General features: G+C 40.7%; 1 protein-coding gene across 5 annotated transcripts in view; it reads left to right on the top strand.

Moving 5' to 3' along the window:
• Primpol (primase and DNA directed polymerase) overlaps positions 1-24142 on the top strand; it is a 40175-nt gene that overhangs the window by 1661 nt on the left and 14372 nt on the right. For 4 of the 5 annotated variants that reach the window (XM_021169874.2, XM_029480648.1, XM_021169876.2 and 1 more), the window contains exons 2-8: positions 3121-3197; positions 5102-5287; positions 7776-7873; positions 10899-11028; positions 15998-16145; positions 22155-22388; positions 23122-23284. In XM_021169874.2, the coding sequence (XP_021025533.1) occupies positions 5108-5287; positions 7776-7873; positions 10899-11028; positions 15998-16145; positions 22155-22388; positions 23122-23284 (953 nt within the window). In that variant the 5' untranslated portion in view covers positions 3121-3197; positions 5102-5107. The remainder of the gene's footprint in view (positions 1-3120; positions 3198-5101; positions 5288-7775; positions 7874-10898; positions 11029-15997; positions 16146-22154; positions 22389-23121; positions 23285-24142) is intronic. The other variant, XM_021169875.2, reaches the window with a different exon arrangement.

Genomic DNA, 24142 nt, shown 5'->3' with positions numbered 1-24142 from the left:
TCTGTAAAGGGACCCAGTGCCCTCTTCTGGAGTCTCTGAAGAGAGGGACAGTATGCTTGCATACATAAAATAAATAAATAAATCTTTTAAAAAAAATACAACTTCTGATCCTAGGCAGTAAATAAGTGGGACAGAAGAAATTCAGTCTTTTATATTTAATTTCTCAAGTTGTTACACATTCTGGAAAGTAAGCTTATATAGTAATATGTTTGTAAGTAAACCTTAATAGCGTACTTTAAGATGACTACTTAAAGATGAATATTTAAGTCGTAGATATTGTATAGAGGGATTATAGAGTGCATTTAAAAGGTGGTGAAGAAATGGTTGGGTAGTTAAGAAAGAGCTCTTGCTCTTCCAACTCAGGTGGCTCATGCCACTTGTAACTCTAGTTCCAGAGGACCCAACACCCTCTTCTGACTTTCAAGAACACAATCCACATTTACACAAATACACACAGGTGAATAAAGTGTAACACACGTTCATAAATGATATATTAAGAAGATGTTGGGATAATATAATAATAATATTATTATTAAGAGCTTGGGAGATGGCTCAGTTGGTAAAGTACTGTCTGGATAACCATGAAAACCTGAGCTTGCATCCCCAGCACCCATGTAAAACACCAGGTATTATGGGAAGGTAGAGACCATGGGATCCCTGGAGCTTGCTGGCAGCTAACCTAGCCCAATGGATGAGCTCCAGGGTTAGTGAAAGATCCCGTGTTAAGAAATAAGGTGGAGCCTGGCAGTGGTGGTGCACGCCTTTAATCCCAGCACTTGGGAGGCAGAGGCAGGCGGATTTCTGAGTTTGAGGCCAGCCTGGTCTACAAAGTGAGTTCCAGGACNTCTGAGTTTGAGGCCAGCCTGGTCTACAAAGTGAGTTCCAGGACAGCCAGGGCTACACAGAAAAACCCTGTCTCGGAAAAAAAAAAAAAAAAAAAAAGGAAAGAAAGAAGGTGGAGGCCGGGTTGCCTTGAATCCCAGCACTCAGAGGCAGAGGAAGGCAGATCTTTGTGAGTTTGAGACCAGCCTGGTCTACAGAGCAAGTTCAGAACTTCTAGGAGTACACAGACACAGAAACCCTGTCTCAAACAAATAAACAAACAACAACAACAAACAAAAACAGAGGGATTGAGGAAGATACCCATTTTTTTTTTTTTTTGGCCCACATGCACACTCATGCACAAAAGTGCACATATAACATATGCATGTGCACGCAGGCACATAAACACATATATATACACAAAATATTGTTAAGGATTTTAAAATAAAAGAACATCACAAAAAATGGAACTATGATATTTCCAGTAAACACCATACTGATGAATTTAATCTCAGGGTTGAGGGAGAAGTTGGAGTAGTGATTAATTGCTAATTAGATAAGAAACTAATTATGTATGCGTAGTGGCACATGCCTAAAATCCTAGCACTTGAGAGGCTGAAGCAGGAGAATCTTCAGCTTGAGGCTAGCCTGGGCAACCATAGAAACCTCTTATCTCATTAAATAAATAAATAAATGGAACCTGTATTAGTCAGACTTCTCATTATGACAGAATAAGTGCCTGGCAGAATAACTTAATGCATGAAGTATTTATTTGGGCTTTAAAGTTGTCAGTCCATCTTGCTTGGGAGGACAGGATGGAGCAGCAGTTTACATCGTGGCAGCCAGAAAACAGTGCTTCCTCAGACTGAGCCCCACTTCTTACCTTCCACCATCTCTCAGTAGTATCACCATAGGATGAATCCATCAAGGGATTCATGAAGAGGAGTTCAGAGTCCACACCATCTAATTGCCTTTGAAGGCCACGTTACCACTGACCAACACCCCCTCTTCCCAAGGGTGTGCTTTACAAGTGTGGCATCCAGGCAAGTGGACAGTGTTAACTATCACAGTGTGAGTGACTGGTGACTACAAAGCAGCTGTGTAAGGGCATCCTCCACCCACCCCCTCCCCCAGTCAAGTTGCTCTGGGAACCAGGCCATCCAACCCTTAATAGACAAGTCTAGACGTAAGCTCAGGGAACTTGGTCAGCTTTCCACTTCCATCCTGATTTCCCTTCTCCCACTAATTACCGTCAGATGACTAATCCTCTGTTGTAACTCCAGCACTTCCAGCTGTAGGATTGTAGCGATCCAATGTGGTTAAATACTGTTTTGGTGCAGAAATGGGCGGTAGAGTTCCTTCAGCCTTTGTTTTAAACTAGTACAAGTGTTTTCTTTGGAACTTGTAAATCATTACCAAAAATAGGGTGGAAAAACAGCGTTGGCATAAAATTATTTAAGAGAACAACTGTACTCTTTCCACACCAGGAATTAAAAGTATTTCTAATATGGTGTCATATTCTCCCAGAGACTCGGGATGGGGAATATGATAGTCCCAAGCCAGGAGGCCAGATGCTTTCTCCTCCATTTTCTTTGCTTTTGTTATTCAGCTCTCCTGCTCACATAGCCCAAGCCCCAGTTGTTGTCTGACGCTCCAGCTGTCACCCATTTCTAACCGAAAATAATCCAGGGATGCTAAGCATTGCTTTCCCCTCTGGTTTCCTCAGCAGTGCAGCCTCAGCCAGCTTTGCATTATGACGCCAAGGCTTGCATGGGTTGCGTGTTCCCGCAGTCATACCAGGTTGTTTTATAACTGTGTGTGTGTGTGTGTGTGTGTGTGTGTGTGAGAGAGAGAGAGAGAGAGATTTTAGTTTCACTAACTGTGAGCATGTACACACCATTCTTAGTTATTGTTTTGAGTCTATGATTCAGATATAATTGCATTCTGTTTGTTGTTTTAGGGCAACATAATAAATTGCATAGAATAAATTCAATTAGTTTTCTTGAAATATAGCAGATTTTTATCTTCATGTGAATCAAATTAAAGGAAACCTAATATTGGAGGGGTCTAGATCAATTTTGTTTGTTTGTTTGTTTTGCTTTTGTTTTTTTGTTTGTTTGTTAGTTTGTTTTGTTTATCGAGTCAGGGTTTCTCTGTGTAGCCCTGGCTGTAGAATCACTTTGCAGACCAGGCTGGCCTTGAACTCAGAAATCCACCTGCCTCTGCCTCTCAAGTGCTGGGATCAAAGGTGTGCCCGGCTAGATCAATTTTTTTAGGCAATTTTGTTTTCCTTTTCAGGGACTATGTTATTTGCTAATGAGATTACGTCGGTTCAAAGAATTCTGCTAAAATTGAAGACAAAGGCATTAGTATAGGTAAATAATAATTTGCTCCTAAATGCTTTAGTATTTTTTTGTTATTTCACTTAAAATCAAATGTGTCTGTTTTCTGAATGAGTAGATTATAGCATAGATGATATTGACAAAGAACCACAATTGATCCAATTTTGTGTAGAAACAAGTACAAAAAATTACTAATTTTAAAAAATTATTTTTAAGTGGTCCTTTAGTTAAGCTAGATAGTTCTGTAGTCTGTCCTGAATTCATCCAGTTTTAATGATGTGTGATCTGAAATGTCCTAACTCACGTATCTGACTGGCTTTGGCTGGGATACCTTCTTCATGTGGCCTTTCAGCCTTAGATATGTAAGTACGATGGTTCTCTTTCCCCTTCCTAGATTTATGGCACAGTGGTCTCAGGACAGGACTCCAACACAGCTAAGTCTGATGCAGAAGCACCTGATCTTAGGTTTGTCAGTGTGACCTTGGCCCAGGCAAGGCTCGTGGTCAGGCCCAGAATCGGTGTGTAGTTAAGCTTAAATGGCCTCTCCTGCTAGGAAAGGGAGCAAAATATAAAGTTCACAGTGACATGAAGGAAGCTATGCTTAGAGCAGGAGAACAGGAACGGAAAGGGAGCCAACCAAGCTTCCGTGATGCCTAGACCTGAAGTGTACACTAAGAAATGATAACCCAGGAGCAGGGTCCAAGATAGTGAGCGTCAGCTGAGCCATAGGTTGGCTGGGTTGAAAATCATGACGATACTGAAAGCATCTACATGGGCCTTTATAATTCATAAGACATTTTCATGTATCTAATCTCAGGCCCTGCGTAAACTGTGATGATTCCCCTGCAAGCTTTACAGCGAGCAGGGGAAAACCAATCATGGAGCAGGACTTACAGAGTCTGACCCAGATCAGTTTTCTTTGGCCACATTTAAGTACAGCACAGTTTTTGGAAAAAGTAGATAAGAATTAACTCAGTCCCCAGTATACAACAATTGAAGACAGGTTTACATTGAGATTCTTTGCAAAATGTCTGGCTTCTTTCACAAAATGGTCTCTGTTATAAATAGTTGTGAAGATATGGGGTTTAGTAAGCACTAATGCCTGTGGTGTCAGGATTGTCCTGGCCTTAACATAGAAGTCTCTTAGGCTGTTGTAGAGCGCAAGTGACATCACTTATAAGAATGGGTCTTGCCGGGCATGGTGGCGCACGCCTTTAATCCCAGCACTCGGGAGGCAGAGGCAGGCGGATTTCTGAGTTCGAGGCCAGCCTGGTCTACAAAGTGCGCCAGGACAGCCAGGGCTACACAGAGAAACCCTGTCTCGAAAAACCAAAAAAAAAAAAAAGAATGGGTCTTATGGCCTAAAGTCAATACTCAAAGTTTTAAGGGGAAAGAAAGGGTCTGGGATAAATAAATAGAAAAAGTCTGGAAGATATGGACAGAGCCTGTCTCTTCAGACAGCAAAGCATCACCAGGTGGTAAAACTCCCTCATTCCTGGCATTTCAGGAAGAGCAGCTACACAGCTCATTCCACTGAGGAGGTGAGCTGTGTGTCTAAGTTTCCTGGACCCTCCTGTGCTTCCCTGTGTGCACAAAGCCTTTTTGCCCTCTGCATAGAACATTGAAGACTCTGTTGATTCTCATTTTGACACTGATTGAACCAAGATTTCACAGTTTCATTAATCTCTCCATGGTCATAAGGCTATTAGAGGGAAGAGCTAGGATCTAAGGATTTCTGATGACCAGCCATACTCCTGTTCTATGGTGAAACTTTGTATCAAGAAATTGTAACGCAAAAAAAATGTCAGCAAACCAGACATTTTGAAATTATACCAGGCAGAATGTACTCTGAGCAGGTATCTTAGCATTTTCAAAATATGTTTAGTAGTGATTGATAGAACAGTTTCTGAGGTTACATTTCTTCTCTCCATACTAAGGAAGCAATGTTGAGGAAATGGGAGACAAGGCTGAAGCAGATTGAAGAGCGGGCATCCCACTATGAGAGGAAGCCATTGTCTTCCGTGTACAGACCAAGACTGGCCAAGCCAGAAGAACCATCCTCCATTTGGAAGCTATTTCACCGTCAGAATCAAGCTTTTAATTTTGTTAAAAGCTGTAAAGAGGTAATTGCTTTGTCTTTATTTTTTTAATTTTAAGTAACACTCGAGATTTAAAAAAATGCATTTGCTCTCACTTCAGATGAGATACTTGACAAAGAAAATGCAGGAGTAATCTTGATAGCATATGACTTAGAAAAATATCCCTTTGAATTCATTAACCATTACTTTTATTTTAGTAGTGAGAAATAATGACATTTCTTTTTTAGTTTTATTGTATCTTATGTGTATAAGTGTCTTATCTATGTGTATGTCTGTGCACCATATGTATGGATCCCCTGGCACTGGATGTGAACCTCACACATGGTTGTGAGCCACCATGTGGGTGCTAGGACCTGAACCTGGGGCCTCAGCAAAAGCAGCTCTCTTAACCACAGAGCCATCTCTCCAGCCAAAGAATGACATTTCTGGTCCCACTTACTTTTTAAAATGTGGAATGTGTAACAACGTTGAAGGGACACCGGCTGGGAGGTAGGATGAGCCTATCCCTGACACACTAAGCCGATGAGAGGCGGTGCTAAATGGGCCTCGGCCTTACCGAGAACACGGAGCTCAAACACAATTAAAATAAGTCAGGCAATAGGTAATATATTGCCTATTGTTTGCTTGTTGGGATCTTATGGAATATAAAGACAAATAAATTAAAAGATACCTATGTAAAATGTACCTGGGGTCAGATGGCTCAGTGGGTAAGGTGCTTGCTGCCAAGCCTGGTGACCTGAGTTCAACCTCTGAGACCCACTGGGTAAAAGGAGAGAACCGGCTACCTAAAGTTGTCCTCTGGCCTCCACGTGCATGCCCTGGCAAGAGCATCTCTCTACCCCTTGCGTTTATACATACATACATAAATGTAACAAAAATATTTAAATAATTTAAATATAAAGTGTGGTTCTGGTCATTGAGTCCATGTAAAAGTACAAAGTACTTCATATGGGAGAGAAAGATCTTGTTTTCCTAGAGAAAAGACGCTTATTCAGATTTCAGCAAAAGAGGGGACACTAGAAAAACCTTCTCACTCATTTTGTGTAAACTTCATTCAGGAATCAAAAATTAAAATACTGATAGAGTCATTTGAAGTTGGTGTTTTCAAAACCAGTCATCAGTGTAAAGTTTATTTCAGAAAGGCTTTTTCTATTCTGGGAGTTGAACCCAGGTCCTGACAATATGCAAGGCAAACGTCCTTAGCCCCCAACAGAACTTTCAGTAGAGTCGAGCAAGAGTCTTTGTATGGTTTCCCATTTATGAAAATGGAAATGGCTCATCAGCTACTTCGAGCTAGATGGACAGAAAAATGTTTGTGTCTGTGCTTGCATTAACAGAAGCATTATACAGCAGCCTGAACAGCCCTGTTTCATTTAGGACTATAGTAACTTCTTTTAAACATTTTACTCCTGTGTACATTTTTTATAGGAAAAGAGAGCTTGTTAATATATTTTAGCTCAAATAGTTAACAGTAATCTTTTGTAAAATGAGTCTAACTTCATAAAGGAAGAAGAACTGTCTTAGGTTAAATGAGAGTAAGGGAATGGGCTTTCTTCTCTTATAAACGTTATTTTTAATCTGGAAAGTTTCTATCCTACGTATATATCATGTTGCTGATTTAACGTGGGGGCTGGAGAGATGGTTCAGTGGTTAAGAGCGCTGGCTCCTCTTGCAGAGGATTCACGTTCAGCACCTGGTACCCACCTGGGCATCTCACAACCATCAGCAACTACAGTTTCATGAGATCCAGTCCCCTCTTTGGACCCCCAAGGGCTCTTTGCATGTATGCAGTACATAGACATATATGCAGGCACTCACACATACATATAAAATAAAATAAATAGTTGAAACCTTTAGTGTATGAGTTTTGCATAAAAGTATGTCTGTGTACCAAATGCACACTGGTGGAAAACAGCAGGGACTGTTAGAACTCCCGCAACTGGAGGTACAGTTATAAGCTGAATAGCTGCCTGTGGGTTTCAGGAATTGAACCTGAATCCTCTGGAGAGAGCAGCCAGTGCTCTTAGTCATTATATCCAGCCAAAAAATAAGTAATTATTTTAAAAATATAGATTTTAGGGGCTGGAGAGATGGCTCAGGGTTAATAGCACGTTTCTCTTGCAGAGGACCTAAGTTTGATTCCCAGATAATAGCTCGAAACCATTCATATGTAACACCAGTCCCAGGGAATCCAGCTTCCTCTGCTGACCTCTCTGGGTACCAGGCACACATGTGGTATACAGACAGACAGACAGAAGACAGAAAGACAGACAAATATTTACATACATGAAATAAAAGGAATAAATCTAAAAGAAAAATTTATATATATATATGTATATATATATTTGAGATAGCATGGGTCTGATGACTGTCTTGTTTTTAATAATATAATTGTTTGTATTCTAAATTTTGCTATATTGAGTGACAAAGTTCTTCGTGAATACTTTTTAGTTACAGCTCAATTTAGATTTTCATGTTGTAAATTTTTCAAAAATTGTTCTAAATTTTATAGAGCGTTCACGTATTTGCTTTGGAGTGCAAAAGGGGAAATGGACAACGTATTTACCTTGTAACGTCCTATGCTCAACTTTGGTTTTACTATAAGACCCGGTAAGTAGCAGAGTAGCTCATTAAAATAAAGCTGTGTTTCCTTTTTTGTTGAGATTAATTTATGCTGAACTAATACCCACAGTTCATGGCCACAGGATTAGTTATTTAGTTATTAGGGCTACTATTGTAATGACACGACAGAAAGCAAGTTGAGAAAGAAAAGATTTATTCAGCTTACACTTCCACATTGCTGTTCATCATTGGAGGGAGTCAGGATGGGAAGTCAAATAGGGCAGGAACTGGAAGGCAGGAGCTGGTGCAGATGCCATGGAAGGGTGCTGCTTACTGGCTTGGCTTAGTCCTTATAGCTCACTCAGCCCGCTGTCTTACAGAACTCAGGACCACCATCGCAGGGTGGCCTTCCCCAACTGATCACTAATTAAGAAAATGCCCTACAGGCTTGTCTGCTTACAGCCCAATCTTCTGGAGGCATTTTCTCAGTTGATGTTCCCTCCTTTCAGATGGCTAAAGCTGTATCAACTTGACATAAAACTAGTCACCACATTATTCTTTCACTATTAGAATTGAATTCTAAAGTTCCTTTGTGAAAGAGGTGGTTGCAGTAATCACAGAAGCTAATGATAGACAACTTTATCTTTCTGGTAATCATTAACAGAGGTTCCACATTTGACATCATTCTTATAAGATCTCACTATGCAGCTCTGGCTGGCCTGGAACTCAGTGTGTGACCAGGTTTGAACTCACAGAGGGAGTTCATCACAGTGCTCGTTACCCTCTCCTGATGCTGACATTAAAGGTGTACAACACCATGCTCTGCACACAGACGCACTCTTTTAAAGGCTTTTTTTTGCATTTATTTATTTATTTTGCTTGTATGTAAGTGTATGTGTGTGTTCATGTATGTGTGCATATGGACATACATGTGCCATTAGCACACAGGTAGAGGTTAGAAGACAGTTTAGGGGAGTTTATTTCTCATCTTCCACCATGTGGGTCCTAGGGATCAGACTCGGCTCATCAGGTTTGATGGTTAAGTGCCTTTACCCACTGAGCTATCTTGCCACCTGCAGTCCTCAATAAGTTATGCCAGGAGTGGGATCACACACATTTGTGTATTATAGAACATTTTGTGAACTTTGTCTTGCAAGAAAATATTAAACTTTACTGTTATTAATGAACACTTACCTTATTAACTATATAATAAAGGAATGCCTCCCTTTAAGTCAATACAAGGATGCATGTGGGACAGAAACCAAGAATTTTAATGCTGAAACCAGAAATTGAAGTGTCATATTTTCTCAATTGGATTATATTTTCTTCAGGTCTAAAATAGTGATATTAGAAAGTAGGTATATGTTTCAAGGTAATACATATATTTAATATAACTTATATTTACCCTATTTCTAAGACACGAGTTATCCATAGAAAGGGGAATGAATCAATATGTATGTCCTTAAGTACTTTCATTATAATGTTGTTTAAGTAACTTCAATTACAAACTAGATTTAGTTATGCTACTATACCTGGGCCCTAGTCAGAGGGCCTCATCCCCACCCCCCAGATGCATAGTTTCTCTCTATAGCCCTGGCTATACTGAGATTCGTTCTGTAGATTAGGCTAGCCTTGAAATCACAGATACCCACCTGCCTTTGCCTCGGAGTGCTGGAATTAAAGGCGTGTACCACCACAACTGGCCCATGAAGGTTCTTAATATAATGTGACAGGTGGTGTCTTATTGAAACTGAATCCCATCGTGGACTGTAAATGCAGTCTGTCGGAATGCACATGGTGATACCTACAGGCACTGCCTGCCACAAGAGGGTGTCGTCCATCACTTTTCCTTTTTAACACATCCCATTTGTTTTCTTTTATTTTCATTTATGAGTATGTGTGAGTACCCCATGTGTGCATGCGTGCAGGTGTTGAGGAGGCCAGAAGAGGATGTCAGATCTCCTGGAGCTGGAGTGACAGGCACCTGACACAGCTGCCGAGAACTGAACGCAGGACTTCTGGAAGCGCAGTGCACACTTTTAATCCGTGAACCATCTTTCTAACTCCCAGTTTTCCTTTTGAAACTTACTACAGACCTTTATTTATCTAGAATGTCACCTGAGCCTTATGCATTTGCATATGCGTCAGCTCATGCTCTTACTGACCTGTGTCAAAGTCATTTCTCTCATGCCTGCAGAAGATGGACTTAAGTTAGGAAGAGGACAATTCACACATCTAAAAGGGCTGGGTGAAGGTTTCTCAAGACAGAATTTCTTTTTTAAAAACACTTAAATGTATCTTCATAGTGAAAATACAGAATTTAAAAATTCCCACAGAGCCAGGCAGTGGTGGCCAGGCCTTTAATCCCATCACTTGGGAGGCAGAGACAGGCGGATTTCTGAGTTCGAGGCCAGCCTGATCTACAGAGTGAGTTCCAAGACAGCCAGGGCTACACAGAGAAACCCTGTCTTGAAAAAAAAAATTCCCACAGAAGATTCATGGATTCTTAAGTGTGTATGTGTGTGTGTATGATCCTAGGATAACAGGTTGAGAAAGAACACTCTTAAGTAATAATTGTTTTGCAGTGACAGCAAAACAAAAATGGAGATGTTATACAATATCAAGGCATTTGTGAGTATATAGCACTGTAACATTGACCTTATTTTCCAGTTAAATCATTTTCTGAATGCAATTGTTAACATCATTTTGTCAGAAACTCTCTAATACTATGAGCCACAGACTTACTGATAGCACACTGTCATTATCAGTTTATTAATTCATAGTTATACATAAATAAAGCACAGTGGTCACTGACCTTGAGTATAAGACTAACCAAGCCCATGTTTTAAAAGGTTTGAGCTATATGATCTAGTGAAGTGGCTCAGTTAGAACAGGTGTTCGCTGTTCTAGTCTGACAATCTAGATTCAGTGCTTAGAACCCATGGTGAAGGAAGAGGCAAGTTGTCCCCTGACTGTCACACCCCAGTGCCCTCTCATCTACCGCCTGGCAATAATAAGTTAAGAACAATGTGCCGTGTAAGGTACAAATCTAACACTTGTATTATTCATTTAGGAAAAACCTCTTGCACTGCTATGAAGTTATTCCTGAGAATGCTGTGTGCAAGCTTTATTTTGATTTAGAATTTAACAAATTGGCCAACCCAGGAGCTGATGGGAAGAAGATGGTTGCATTGCTCATACAGGTAAGTTCTTCTCCCACATCCTTCCATTAATCACTGGCTCTCCTGTGTCACACGGCTTCCAGACTTCTACTTTTTCTTGCTATCTTCATTTTGACAACATTGTTTCTGTGAGTAAATAATGAAACATAGTGAAAATTCAATTCAATTAAAATATTACTATATCTAGTTTAAACTAGGTGAATGAGAGTTTTCTACTTTGGAACTGTTTTAATTCTCTGACTTTCAGTATAAATATTTACCTGTGGCAAAAGTGAGGTAAAACAAATTTCACTCTTAAAAGTAGACAATGAGATGAAATTCAGGGAAATTTTGACAAAAGTAAGTATCATAATGTTTGACCTGGTGTGAATTTTGGAAATCATATCTGTGTTTTCATGGATGAAAAGTTTAAGTCTAGAAGAAACCTGTATCTATGTGAATCTTACAGATAGACCCTGAGCAAACCTAGAATCCAAATAGTTAGGTCTGTTTCATCCAGGAGAAAAGAGTGCAGTGCTAATGTTTACCTTCTTATTTAGCTGTGTCGATAAAAAAGGACTATATGCACTTGCACATTCTCCTCTGTGTTTTAAAATCTTAACATTGTTTTGCATGAATTGTATGAAAGTTGCAGTGCCCATCTGGCCTCAGAGTCGGTTTTAACATTTTTTCATTTGAATGTTAACCGTAAGATACTGTTATGAAAAGTAATTTTGTAACTTGAAAATATATGTAAATTCAAATGTTCTTGTAAAGGATGTCTGCTGATTTTGTTAGATCTTTGCATATTTGACTTTAAGTTTAATTGAAAGATATTTGTAAATTCTTCTGGCTTTGAAGCGAAATGAATATATGTGAAATCCTCCTTAATTCTCCCAATTTAAAAAGTTGTACTCTTCTTAAAATAGCCACTGACCAGTCAAGTAAGCCCGATGCCTTGTTTCACTGTAGTTGGTAATTGTGTGGGTTTTGTTGTTAGCGCTGCTGTGGGCTTTTGTGTCCTGACACGTGAGGCCGTCCTGCACACACGGACTCTGCATGTTGTAATTACAGGCGTAAGCCTCTGGCTTAGTTTCTGACTTGATGCTTGTCATAAGTCATCAGGATTGATTTTGTCTGGTATGTGATATAGTTCAGCAGCCTAAGATAGGATTTCTTACACAGATGGGTTACAAAAATCTAAGATTCAGAGGTTTTTCATTGCTGCTTAAACATATTGTTCCTATTAAAGTACTACAATGTATTACAGCGTCAAAATATCCCTAATGTAACAAACACCAGGCTACCACACTTCTGTAACAGATTTAATAAACACATGGAAAGGTTGTCTAAGTTTAAATGTTTCTCTTTTAATTCATTATATCTTATTGATATAAACACTGAAGAACCAACTTATATCAGGAAAATATGGAGACCATTGTAGAAATCTAACTTCAAAATTGCATAACAATTTTATTTAACATGCGTACTACTTGATAGTGAAGTTCATATTAGTGTTGTTTTAATATAACTTAATAAGTATATTGAAATCTAAGTTTCTTTGCATGTAACTATGTTATATAGTAAATACACTTTGAATCTGATAAGGCTTTACTTAGGTTAGCTATTTGTTGTTTCCTTTTTATATTTTAGTGTTATTTGTTTTTGGGTTTTGGCATGCATGTGTTCACATGTGGATGTGAGAAGAGAACTTGCTGGACTTCATTCCACCATGTAGGTCTGGGGTGTCAAACAGGTGCCACCAGGTGCCTTTATTCACTGAGCCATTTTGCTGGCCAAAGCAAGGTTACATGTAGCCCCAAATGGCTTCCAACTCACTATGTAGCCGTGGAAAACCCTGAACCTCTGATCCTTCTGCCACTGTCTCCCAATTAAGTGCTTAGATTACAGGTGTGTACCACCACACCCAACAAATTTGATTATTCTTGTCTTTAACAGACAGTTAATAAATAACATTTTAATGATAACTGGCTATACTGTTGATACCTTTGGGTACTGATACATATCAATAAAGCCACTCCTACCAATTAGGATGATTTCTGGTGCTAATGCATTTTGTCATTAATGCAGATTGCTTAAGTAAGTATATGTTTTAACCTCCAAGTTCTGTAGTGTAGTTGTATAAATAACTATAATTCTGTTTACAGTTTAAATTGGGAAATATAATTTAGGAATGGTTGATTACTAAAACTAAAGAGCCACTAAGTGTATTCTCTGTAACTTCAAAGCACAGAATTCTATTCAAATACCAAAAGCTCTTCAGCATCTAGTGAGTGTTAAGTTCTTTACATGGGCTATAGGAATGAAAGAATAATAAATTAGGTTTGAGTTATCTGCCATAAGGGGGAAAAAAATCCAACATTTAAGTAGCTTAAACAAGACCAGGCCATGGCATAACTTTAATCCGAACACTTGAGGCAGAGGCAAGTGAATCTCTGAGTTCAAGTTTAGCCTGGTCTACAGAGCAAGTCCTAGGACAGCTATAGCTACACAGAAATCCTGTCTTAAAAAACAGATGCAAAACAAGAGCATAAAAATAAACAAACAAAAACCATCTTAAACAAGATGGAAACTTGCCTATTGCTCATGTAATATTCAATGTGATTCTATTGTATTAAAAACGAAGTACTTGCCTGGCGTGGTGGCGCACGCCTTTAATCCCAGCACTCAGGAGGCAGAGGCAGGTAGATTTCTGAGTTCGAGGCCAGCCTGGTCTACAAAGTGAGTTCCAGGATAGCTAGGGCTGCACAGAGAAACCCTGTCTCCAAAAACCAAAAAAAACAAAAAAACAAACAAACAAACAAAAAACCCGAAGTACTTTATTTTTTCCCAAATTATTAGCTTATTTATATTGTCCAAGTTTGCTTGCACTGCTTTATCTACATTAGTAGAAAATGAAGTGGGCCAGGACATGCTCCCTGTCTGTAATACAAAGGAAACAGATGTCAAAATAATGATATAAATCAGTGTTAAACTGCAGCTATGTAAGTACTTCAAAGAGCTATCTAGGAGTAATTTGACACCTTTAGAATTTACTAAAGAGAGGTGAGGTCAGATGGTGGAAATCTAGTAATATGAAAACATTGGTAGCAGGTGGAATTTATTGTAAAACTATTAGATATTTACATGATTGGCAAACCTTTAGAAATGTTTCTGCTTTTTCCATGTATCCTCACATGGTAGCAAGTGCTTCATTTTGCAGATGAGAAGACTGACAGCAACAGGGAGAAGCGATTTGTCTTGATGCTCCATAGGAAATACCTTAAGTGGTTACCCATGTGAAGCACCCTGCTAACTCCTTAGTCTTATTTTCTCATTAAAAGTTGGGTGACACTGCCTATTCCTTCCTCCCAGCTGAGGAATGCCAGGAATAGATCTGAGCAGAGCCAAAACTCACACTTAGTGTTCTCTCAAACCAAATCTTGAGCTCCTCCCGAGCCGTGTGCTTTCAGGCTGTATTAGACATAGATTTAGATTCGAAAGGAATGAGAGTTTTTCTAAGAATGAAAGTTGTAAGAGAACTAGAACAAGAAACTGTAACTTTTAGCTACTATGCTCACTAGTGTTTTGTCAGCTGGACACAAGCCAGAGTTATTTGGGGAAAGAATTTAATTTGAGATTTGGGAGAGCCTGTGGGCCATTTCCTTGCTTTAGTGGCCTAGCTCACTGTGGGGGCCTGCCACCTGTGGGCAGGTGGTCCTGGATGGTATGAGAGCAAGCCGTGAGGAGTAAGCCAATGGCAGCATTTCTATGTTCCTCCTGCATCAGTTTCTGCCCTGACTTCCTTGCATGATGATGTACTACAAGCCATAAGCTGGATAAACCCTTTCCTCCCTGAGTTGTTTTGGTCATGATGTTTTACCACCGTAGAAACCCTAAGAGAAGCCAGTGTTTTAGGAGGAACTTAAAAAGCTGCTTTTTATTATGGTTTTAGAGAAGGTTAGTATATAAAGTGCTTGACTTTTGACTTTTAGGAGTCTTCTTCAGTCCTGAGAGACTATGTTGTTTTTTTTTTTAAATGCATTTGGAAGTTTTGCCTTCATGTATGTCTGTGCACCATATGTTAGCCTGGTGCCTACAAAGGCCAGAAGACAGAATTGCATTCCCGGGAACTGGAGTTACATGTGGTTGGTGAACTACCTTATAGCTGCTGAGAATCAAACCTTGGTTCTCTGAAAGACTAGCCAGTGCTTTTAACTAATGGGCTATCTTTCCAGCCCTAAGAGAAATGCTATTTTTAATTATTATTTTCAGGGCTGGAGAGATGGCTCAGTGGTTAAGAGCACCGACTGGACTGCTCTTCTGAAGGTCCTGAGTTCAAATCCCAGCAACCACATGGTGGCTCATAACCATCTGTAATGAGATCTGACATCCTCTTCTGGTGCGTCTGAAGAAAGCTATAGTGTACTTAGATATAGTAACAAATAAATCTAAAAAAAATTATTATTTTCAGAATTTTATGTGTATGGATGTTTTGTCTGCATGCATGTTTGTGTATCAAAGGCATATCTGGTGCTCAGAAGACAGATGACGCTACTGGAATTCCTGGAATGGTGTTACATTGTTGTGAGCTGCCATGTGGGACTTCTGGGGGAACAGGCCGTGCTCCTAACCCCCAAACCATCTTTCCGGCCCTACTGACAATTGTTTGTTTGTTTGTTTTTCGAGACAGGGTTTCTCTGTATAGCCTTGGCTGTCCTGGAACTCACTTTGTAGACCAGGCTGGCCTCGAACTCAGAAATCCGACTGCCTCTGACTCCCAAGTGCTGGGATTAAAGGCGTGTGCCACCACGCCCATTGACAATTTTTTTATATGAATTTATGTAGTAATTTTAAATGCTGTGTTTAAACTTATGAGTAAATTGGTAATGCTGCGGTATTGTCAGTGTCCTGGCGATGACTCATCTCTTTTGTAACAAGGTATGTGTGTCCTGGTGAGAGAGAAATCCAAAACATGAAGCATACATCATGTACGTATGCTTGCTTTTAGCATGTTTGTGAAGCACTTGAGGAGGTCTACAATGTGCAGTGCTCAGCCGAAGATGTTCTCAACCTGGATTCCAGTACTGAAGAGAAATTTAGCCGACACCTAATATTTCAGCTCCACAATGTGGCATTTAAAGATAACAGCCATGTTGGTGAGTACCTTTAAAAGATTCTAGTTCTATTCAAAACTTGTATTTTCCTACTTCTCTTGAAATTTCCTAGGTATTTCATAGACTTTATGTTTGCTTGCCTATTCTATAAAGATGAAGTGAGTTTTCTTGAGTGCCCTAAGCTCTTGCCCTGTCTATATCAGATAGTTTCACCTACTAAGGATATCAGTGGTATTAGTGCCTCTTATACACATTGGGACAACTATGAATGTCCTGATACTGGTTTCTGTTCCAACAGGATTCATTTCAGCTTTCTGGAGACATCATAAGAGGCCTTATCTGTGGTGCCGAAATCTGTACTTCTGACCTTTGCTTCAGCCTTAAATAAGCCTTAGTTTGTGGGCTTGGGCCCTGGTCATATCATGAAGGGTTTTTATCCCAGGAAGAACTTTAGAACTGCAGTAACAGCTGGGTGCACAAACCTGAAAATATAAGCAGGGTAATTGCCGTAGACAGATGAAGGCCTGGGTATAAAAGGAAGTCAGTCCAGAGAAGATGAAAATAGGCCAACTAGGAACGCCTAAATCTCAGGTCTAAAGAAAGGGTAGAATCCCTGGTGCTCATCAGGGCTAGGCTTGAGGAGTGTTGGCTCACATCCTTGTAACAGGCAATCAAGTTTCAGATCTTCAACTGCCCTGTAGCTTCATGGTCACCTAGAATAAAGGTGTGAGCATAGTCACTAAGGGACTAGTGCTGGAGTAGAGAAGTGCTGGGTCACAGTGAGCTAGTGCTGCTCTTATCTCCCCACTGTTAGTTGGCTTCTGTCCTCTCATCCTTATATGTTAGCAGCTGCAGCTCGATGCTTGAGCCTGTATTCACTTTACCATCATCATCCACGGCTTCGATTATCATTACCGCTGATGCTATATTAGCCTAGATTGTTCCAGACACCAGATTCCTGCAACTTTCCACCAGTACTTCCACTCAGACATTTCACTTCAACCTGTCCTTCCCAAGTTCCTTGTCTTTCCCTAAGAACTTGTTCCTTCTCCTGTCTGTTAGTGTCAGTCCCCGGCCAAAAAAAAAAGTCAGGAGGGTGGATGTGTCCATGATAGGCCATTGAAACAGTCCAAGCTTCCTGGTGTGTGCCTCATGTGCAGGCAAGTATGTGCACACACATGCATGTGAACATGTGTATGCATGTGTGTAGTATCAGTTATCGCTGTCCAGGTTACATGTTGGTGTGGTCTTCAACCACTGTAGATCTTTCCACTTGTTTAGAGCAATGTGCCTCAAACTTCAGGGCTCATTCTTTGCCTTAGGGACAAGTGCACCCACTTTAACTTGCACAGCGAGGCTCACAGGGTTCTAACCTCACCCCTCCACTCCATCCTTAACTTCGTTCCCACCTCGGCGTGTTTCTCTAATGCTCAGACCTCTTTACTTTCTGTTGCTAGCTGAGCTCCAGTTCAGATGGTCTCTCGAGACTGACCGTGAAGGTCAGCTGAGAGGCTGTTCTGTCACTCTAACCCTGACATTTAAAAGGCTGGTATTCTTCTGGGTTGCAGTGTCCAGTGCTATGATATCAAAGACTTACCACTTCCTAGGGTGGTTTCCTGCTTTGTTTGTTTTTCATTGCTATTCTATATAGTGTGCTTGTGCATGCATGCATGCATATGCAATGTGTGTATGTGTCTGTATGTGCGTCTCTGTGTATGTGCGCATGCGGGGTGGGGTGTAAACATATGTCCACATATGTGTGCAGGCCAGAGGTGGCATGAGGATACCTTCCTCAGTTACTTCCCCACCTTATTGTTTTAAGACAGACTCTCTTCTTTTTGTTTTATTTTTTTAAGATTTATTTATTTACTATATGTAAGTACACTGTAGTTGTCTTCAGACACACCAGAAGAGGGCATCAGATCTCATTACAGATGGTTGTGAGCCACCATGTGGTTGCTGGAATTTGAACTCGGGACCTTTGGAAGAGCAGTCAGTGCTCTTAACCACTGAGTCATCTCACCAGCCCCCAGACTCTCTTCTTAATCTGAACATTGCCATTTCAGCTAGGCTGGCTGGCTAGCAAGGCCCTGGTATCTGCCAGATGCCAAGCACCAGCCTTGGCTTAGTTGGGGTCCTAAGGAAGGGGTGTTTGTGAGTGGAGAAAGAAATGACTCGAAGTCAGTCTTGGGTGCAAACTGACCGCTCTGTGCTCTGCAAAATCTGGCTCTCCAGACAGCTGCATAGATAGCAGCTCCTGCAGATCAAAGCCCAGTCTTTTATTTATAATCAGTTTAATCATCCACCCCAGGTTCCCTTCAGATTATCCCATGAATCAGCATTTTCTAACCTTCACTTGTTGATTTTTAGAAAAGACAGCAAGTACACTTTTTTAACATAGCAAATGAACTCAGAGATCCGTCTGCCGTTGTAAGCATAGACAATAAGCGAGCTGGGTGGGACCTCACTCTGAGGTCACCATTTCCACCAAGCCTCGGCCTAAACTCACTCTGTCCCTGGCTGACCTTGAACTCAGAAATCTGCCTCCTTTTGTAAACAAAGAATAAACTTAGCTGGGTGGGATCTTACCCTGCAATAACCACTCCCCAGATCTGTTTATCTCCTTCCTTAATATCTTTCTGACAAGCTGGCTCCTAGTGCAGCTGCCTCTATTCTTTTAGGCCCAGGAAGGCCCTCATAAAATTCGTATTGTATCCTTCTCTTTTGCATAGTTGAGAAATTATGCACTTTTAAAGATTTAATTATTTTACTTTATGTATATTAGTACACCATTGATCTCTTCAGACACACCAGAAGAGGGCATCAGATCCCAATACAGATGGTTGTGAGCTACCATGTGGTTGCTGGGAATTGAACTCAGGACCTCTGAAAGAGCAGTCAGTGCTCTTAACCACTGAGCCATCTCTCCAGCCCGAAATTATACATTCTTGAACTTATGTTTTCAGAGTTCTTTCCCACCTGAACCCCACAGCCTTTACCATTTTGAGGACTTTAGACACATCCTTACCTCCTGGCTTGTGCTACTTCTAATTCTCATGGCGTCATTAACCTTGGAAGAGAGAGCATCCCCTGCAGAAGGAACATAAAGTACATTATCTACATTGCTATACAAATAAGCTTCACACCCAGCAACCACTAATACTCATGGAGACCCACACCTCGCTAGCCCTGTGCTAGGGGTGGGAACTGTGTCACACTGTGACTCAGCAGCCTGGTTCTTCTCTCCAGTACCAAAGTTACAGTTGGCATAGCCATGCTTGGCCTTTTTTATGTGGTTTCTTGGAATCTGAACTCAGGGACTCAGGCTGATGCTGCAGATGCTTTCTTATATATGGAGCCATCTACCTAGTTCTCCTTAAGCTTGCCTGCCTGCCTGCCTGCCTGCCTGCCTGCCTGCCTGCCTGCCTGCCTGCTTGCTTTCTTTGGTTTTTGGTTTTTCCCTGTATAGCCTTGTCTGTCCTGGAACTCTGTAGACCAGGCTGGCCTTGAACTCAGAGATCTGTGTTTCTACCTCTGAGTGCTGGGATTAAAGGGGTGTGTCACCATCACCTAGCTACTTAATGTTTAATTACAGGGACTGTTGTTTATTTCCTGTCTTCAGGGTTTAGCATATATTACTACTGTTCTTAATAATCTTTACAATATTAACAATAATAAACAGAAGTGGGCATTTAATAACTATTGGCTGAATGAATGCACCAATGATGAGCAGAGTATGAAAACAGAGTCCTGAGGAAGACCTTTCCATGATTCTTGTTTACTTCTCACAATTTGCTCTCCAGTTGCTCCCTGTAAGGCTGAATGTTGAGAGTCTAACTAAAGGATAAGAATAGATAGTTGCTAGTAACTAGCAGTCTCAGCTACAGGTATCTTCAGAAAGCAGGTCACATTTGGTCTGAAATTGGGTAGAATTTCAGCATACAGAGGAGAGTAAGAAAGCCTTTACTGTCACCAAGCCACAGTAAGAACTCAGTCACACTGGGCAAATAGGCTATCATCCTAGACTGTCTCTACAGTCAGAATGCAGATTCAGGGCATACAGAGCAGCCTGCATCTCCACCTCATTTCCTCTTTCTTGGTGTTCCTCCTGATAACACTTCAACTTCCTGGTTAGTAGCCTTGCAGAAAGAGGAACTGAGTCAAATGGAAAAGATCAGAGAACATTCTCTGCACTGCCACAGATCAGAGAAGAGACTGGCACAGGCTGGACAAGTGCCATCATGCTGCCATGTTAGCTCTCTGCCAAGGGTCAAAGGCCTAGCTTAGTACTGCTCACACACCCATTTCTGCAGTCCAGTTCTCACTCTTCCTGTTACTTGGGCCAGGTAGATGGAATTAGACATTTCCAGGGAAGTCAGCTTTATCGATTATAGTCTTTGCTATACCATATCTTGTTAACCAGGGTTACTTGCTCTCCTTCATTCCAGAAACAATCAAATTTAAATGTTATTGCAAGGTTTGTGTGTGTATGTGTGTGTGTGTGTGTGTGTGTGAGTGTGAATCTATGCCACATGAGGGCAGGTGAGGTCACAAGCAAGTGTCAAGTCCCTCGAAGCTGGAGTTACAGCAGTTGTGAGCTGTCTGACATGGGTACTGAGAACTGAATCCTGGTCCTCTGGAAGTTCAGGAAGCACTCTCAACCGCTGAGCCATCTCTCCAGCCGGTATTTTGTTTTGAGACAGTCTTGCTATGTAGCAGAGCTGACCTGACACTGTCGCCTGCTTCTGTTTCCTGAGAGATGGGACAACATGCATGTGCTGTTGTATTCCATTCCAATTTCTTTTCAAATTGCTAAACATGTATCATCATGGTGATTCAGGCCTGGAGTTCTAGAATTAGGGAGGCTTACGCAGGATGATCGCAAGTTCAGGAACATCCTGGGCTGTATAGCACAACCCTGCCTCAGAAAAGCAAAACAAATTGTATTTGTTTCTTTGCATAGGAAAATCTTATTTAGATAAAGAAGATTTTGATTATAAAGCATGTGTGTATTATGACTTAAAGATATATAAAGTCTTTATATATAGGGTATACATATATAAAGCCTTTCTGTTATAAAAAATGATAAATAAGCCCAAATTTATACTTATAGAGAAGGTTTTCTTTTCTTTTTTATAATGATAAATCCTTTATTTTTTATTTTTAAAAAAGATTTACTTATTATATGTAAGTACACTGTAGCTGTCTTCAGACACACAGAAGAGGGCATCAGATTTAATTACAGATGGTTGTGAGCCACCATGTGGTTGCTGGGAACTGAACTCAGGATGTCTGGAAGAGCAGTCAGTTCTCTTAACCACTGAGCCATCTCTCCAGTCCATAGAGAAGGTTTTCATACATTGTTTTGTATATGCAATATTATATATAAAACAACTTATTGGTTGAATTATGCTTGATTTTGCTATATAAATAGTACATGTAAATATAAGGAAGTTCAGTTATCTCACCAGTTTTTCACAGTGCATGTAGAACAGACTCTCATATACAAATTATATGAATTGCTTTAATTTCCAGATATTAGATCTAAAGCCATAATACATCTTGTAACCCCTTTGAGGGTGGTAGATGGTTGGCAATAGCCTTGGGACTATTAAAATGCGGGTTCTTGGGGCATGCCACAGCTGCTGAAGGAGAGAGAATAAGCCCATCAGACTCTGTCAACCTGCTGACTCTTTGGGGGAGGGGTGGCAGACGCTTGGTGTGCTTCACTGTCTGCATTTGGTGACCGCCTTGTCCTTCAGTCACTGCCTAGAAGCCCTTCTGCTCCATTTGTAGCAGTGAAAGTGGACATTTCTGCTGGCAGCATGTTGGGCTCAAGTCCATCCTAGCAACATGGTGTGTTTACAACTGACACCCTCTCGTGCCAATTGGAGCCGAGAAGATAAAGATTACACATGAGAGGATGTGGTAGAAGAGATGTGCTACAGTTTGTAGCAGTAGCTGGGGAAAGGCACTATTGCATAAATAGACACTGTTATAGTCTATAGAAAATAAGAGTTGCACTGAAATCGTAATACTTTTGATCCTTAGGTAATTTTGTGAGAAAAATTTTGCAACCTGCTCTCCACTTGATTGCCGAGGATGATGAAGCTAAGGTCCCAGAGGCAGTGGGCCAGGACGCCTCCTGTTTTTCTGTTACACCATTAAAACAAGAGCTTTCAGAGGCCCGGGAGAAGCTGGAGTTGCCTAAGCAGTGTGACCCCGATCTTTCATTTTTAGTTGTGAAAAATCACATGGGAGAAAAATGCCTTTTTGTGGATCTAGGTGAGTAGCATTGGCACTGTCGACTGCCCTGAGTCCTGCGTGAAAGGCAAGTCTGGACCTGCTTGGGCTATGCTTAGGTGCTGTCACCCACTTGGAATAGATTGTTGCTTGTTGAGTGACGATGTCAGATTCATCCTCCGTTTGATTATCCAGTCGCCCCAGCACGTTTGTTGGAAGTGACTGTCATTCCCCACAGCTCAGCAGTACACTTCGCCATCACCAGAGTCTGTGCGTATTTCACTGTGGCCCATTCTGTTATTCACTCTGGCTATCATTTCCCGGGCTGGCACTGGTGCAGGACAGGCTCCCCCATTTATGTAGTGTTCTCTCATTTCTTGCCGTGTTTTACAGTTTTCTGGACCGCATTCTTACATATAATTCATTTAACTTGTTATAGACACTCTGTTTTCTCTTGGTGCCTCCCTTTCTCTGGGGTCTTGTGTCACAGTTCTTTGGCAGCTCGCAGTCAAAACTGGCACTTTCTGGCACTTTGTCCCACTCTGCTCTTCTGTTTGCTTTCTCTTGCATAGCTGCTCCAGAATCATTGTGAGCTATCTGCATGTGGCCTTCTTTCATCCTACTGTCAGATCATCTTAATTTATACACATTGCTTTAATTTTCAGCATGAGAAATACTCATCTTTCCTAGCAATTTTGCAGGAAAGTATTATCTGCTGACATAAAACAAATTGTGGAAACATGCATTAATTTTTAAAATTTATTTTTGTTTGTAGGAGTGTATACAAAAAACAGAAACTTTCGACTGTATCAGTCATCCAAAATAGGAAAGCGTGTGTCTTTGGAGGTTGCTGAAGATAACAGATTTATTCCAAAACAGTCAAAAGATATTTCTGAGGAAAACCAGTATTTCCTATCTTCCCTGGTGAGCAACATCAGGTGTGTAGAACCAGAATCAACCCATCATATATACCATCATATGTAATATAGCTAGCACTGGATACTGCTAAATGTAAATGTCTGTATCTGAAAAATAATAGCAAGAAATGTTTCTAACCATTTAGTTTCTTCCTTATACCTTTTTATGATTATGTGTAATGCATTTTCCAGTTATTCTAAAATCACTACTTTATAAAGGAGAAAAAAATACTACTTACATTGTATTTAAAAGTATAATTACTACTGTCTCGCTTTCTTTCCACATATACATTTAGACCATTCGTAGCCCACTGTTCTGGTCACTTTGTCTGCCTTGAGTATGACTCAGCTGTAGAGCTCTTGCCTGGAATACTCAGAGCCCTGTATTTGATCCTCTGGACTAAGCCCCAGAAAATAGGTTTTAATTGGGATCATACTCATAGGGTTTTGTCACCTGACTTGTTCTGTTTAATTTCATATCACAAATGCTTGCCAAGCTAGTAGTTTGTCAGCAGTTGTGAATAAAACATTTAGTACTATGAGCTTTGTACTATAATAGCATGCTTTATTATCCGATCTGTTGTCACAGGTTAGGTTTCTGGTTTGGTAACTAATTCCACCTTTACCAGACTGGCAATTACATCAAACTGTGGTTAGTAGGCCCATCCCTATTTGTAAGTCTAGCACTTGAGAGGTGGACATGCAAAGACAAGGAGTTCAAGATCAACATTCATGCTGGGCGGTGATAGTGCAACGCCTTTAATCCCAGCACCTGGGAGGCAGAGGCAGGTGGATCTCTGAGTTCGAGGCCAGCCTGATCTACAAAGTGAGTTCCAGGACAGCCAGGGCTATACAGAGAAACCCTGTCTCAAAAAACCA

This window comes from Mus caroli, chromosome 8, assembly GCF_900094665.2.
Source record: "Mus caroli chromosome 8, CAROLI_EIJ_v1.1, whole genome shotgun sequence".
Taxonomy (NCBI): domain Eukaryota; kingdom Metazoa; phylum Chordata; class Mammalia; order Rodentia; family Muridae; genus Mus; species Mus caroli.
The sequence above is the reverse complement of the archived record's forward strand: the minus strand, read 5'-3'. Positions and strand labels throughout refer to the sequence as shown.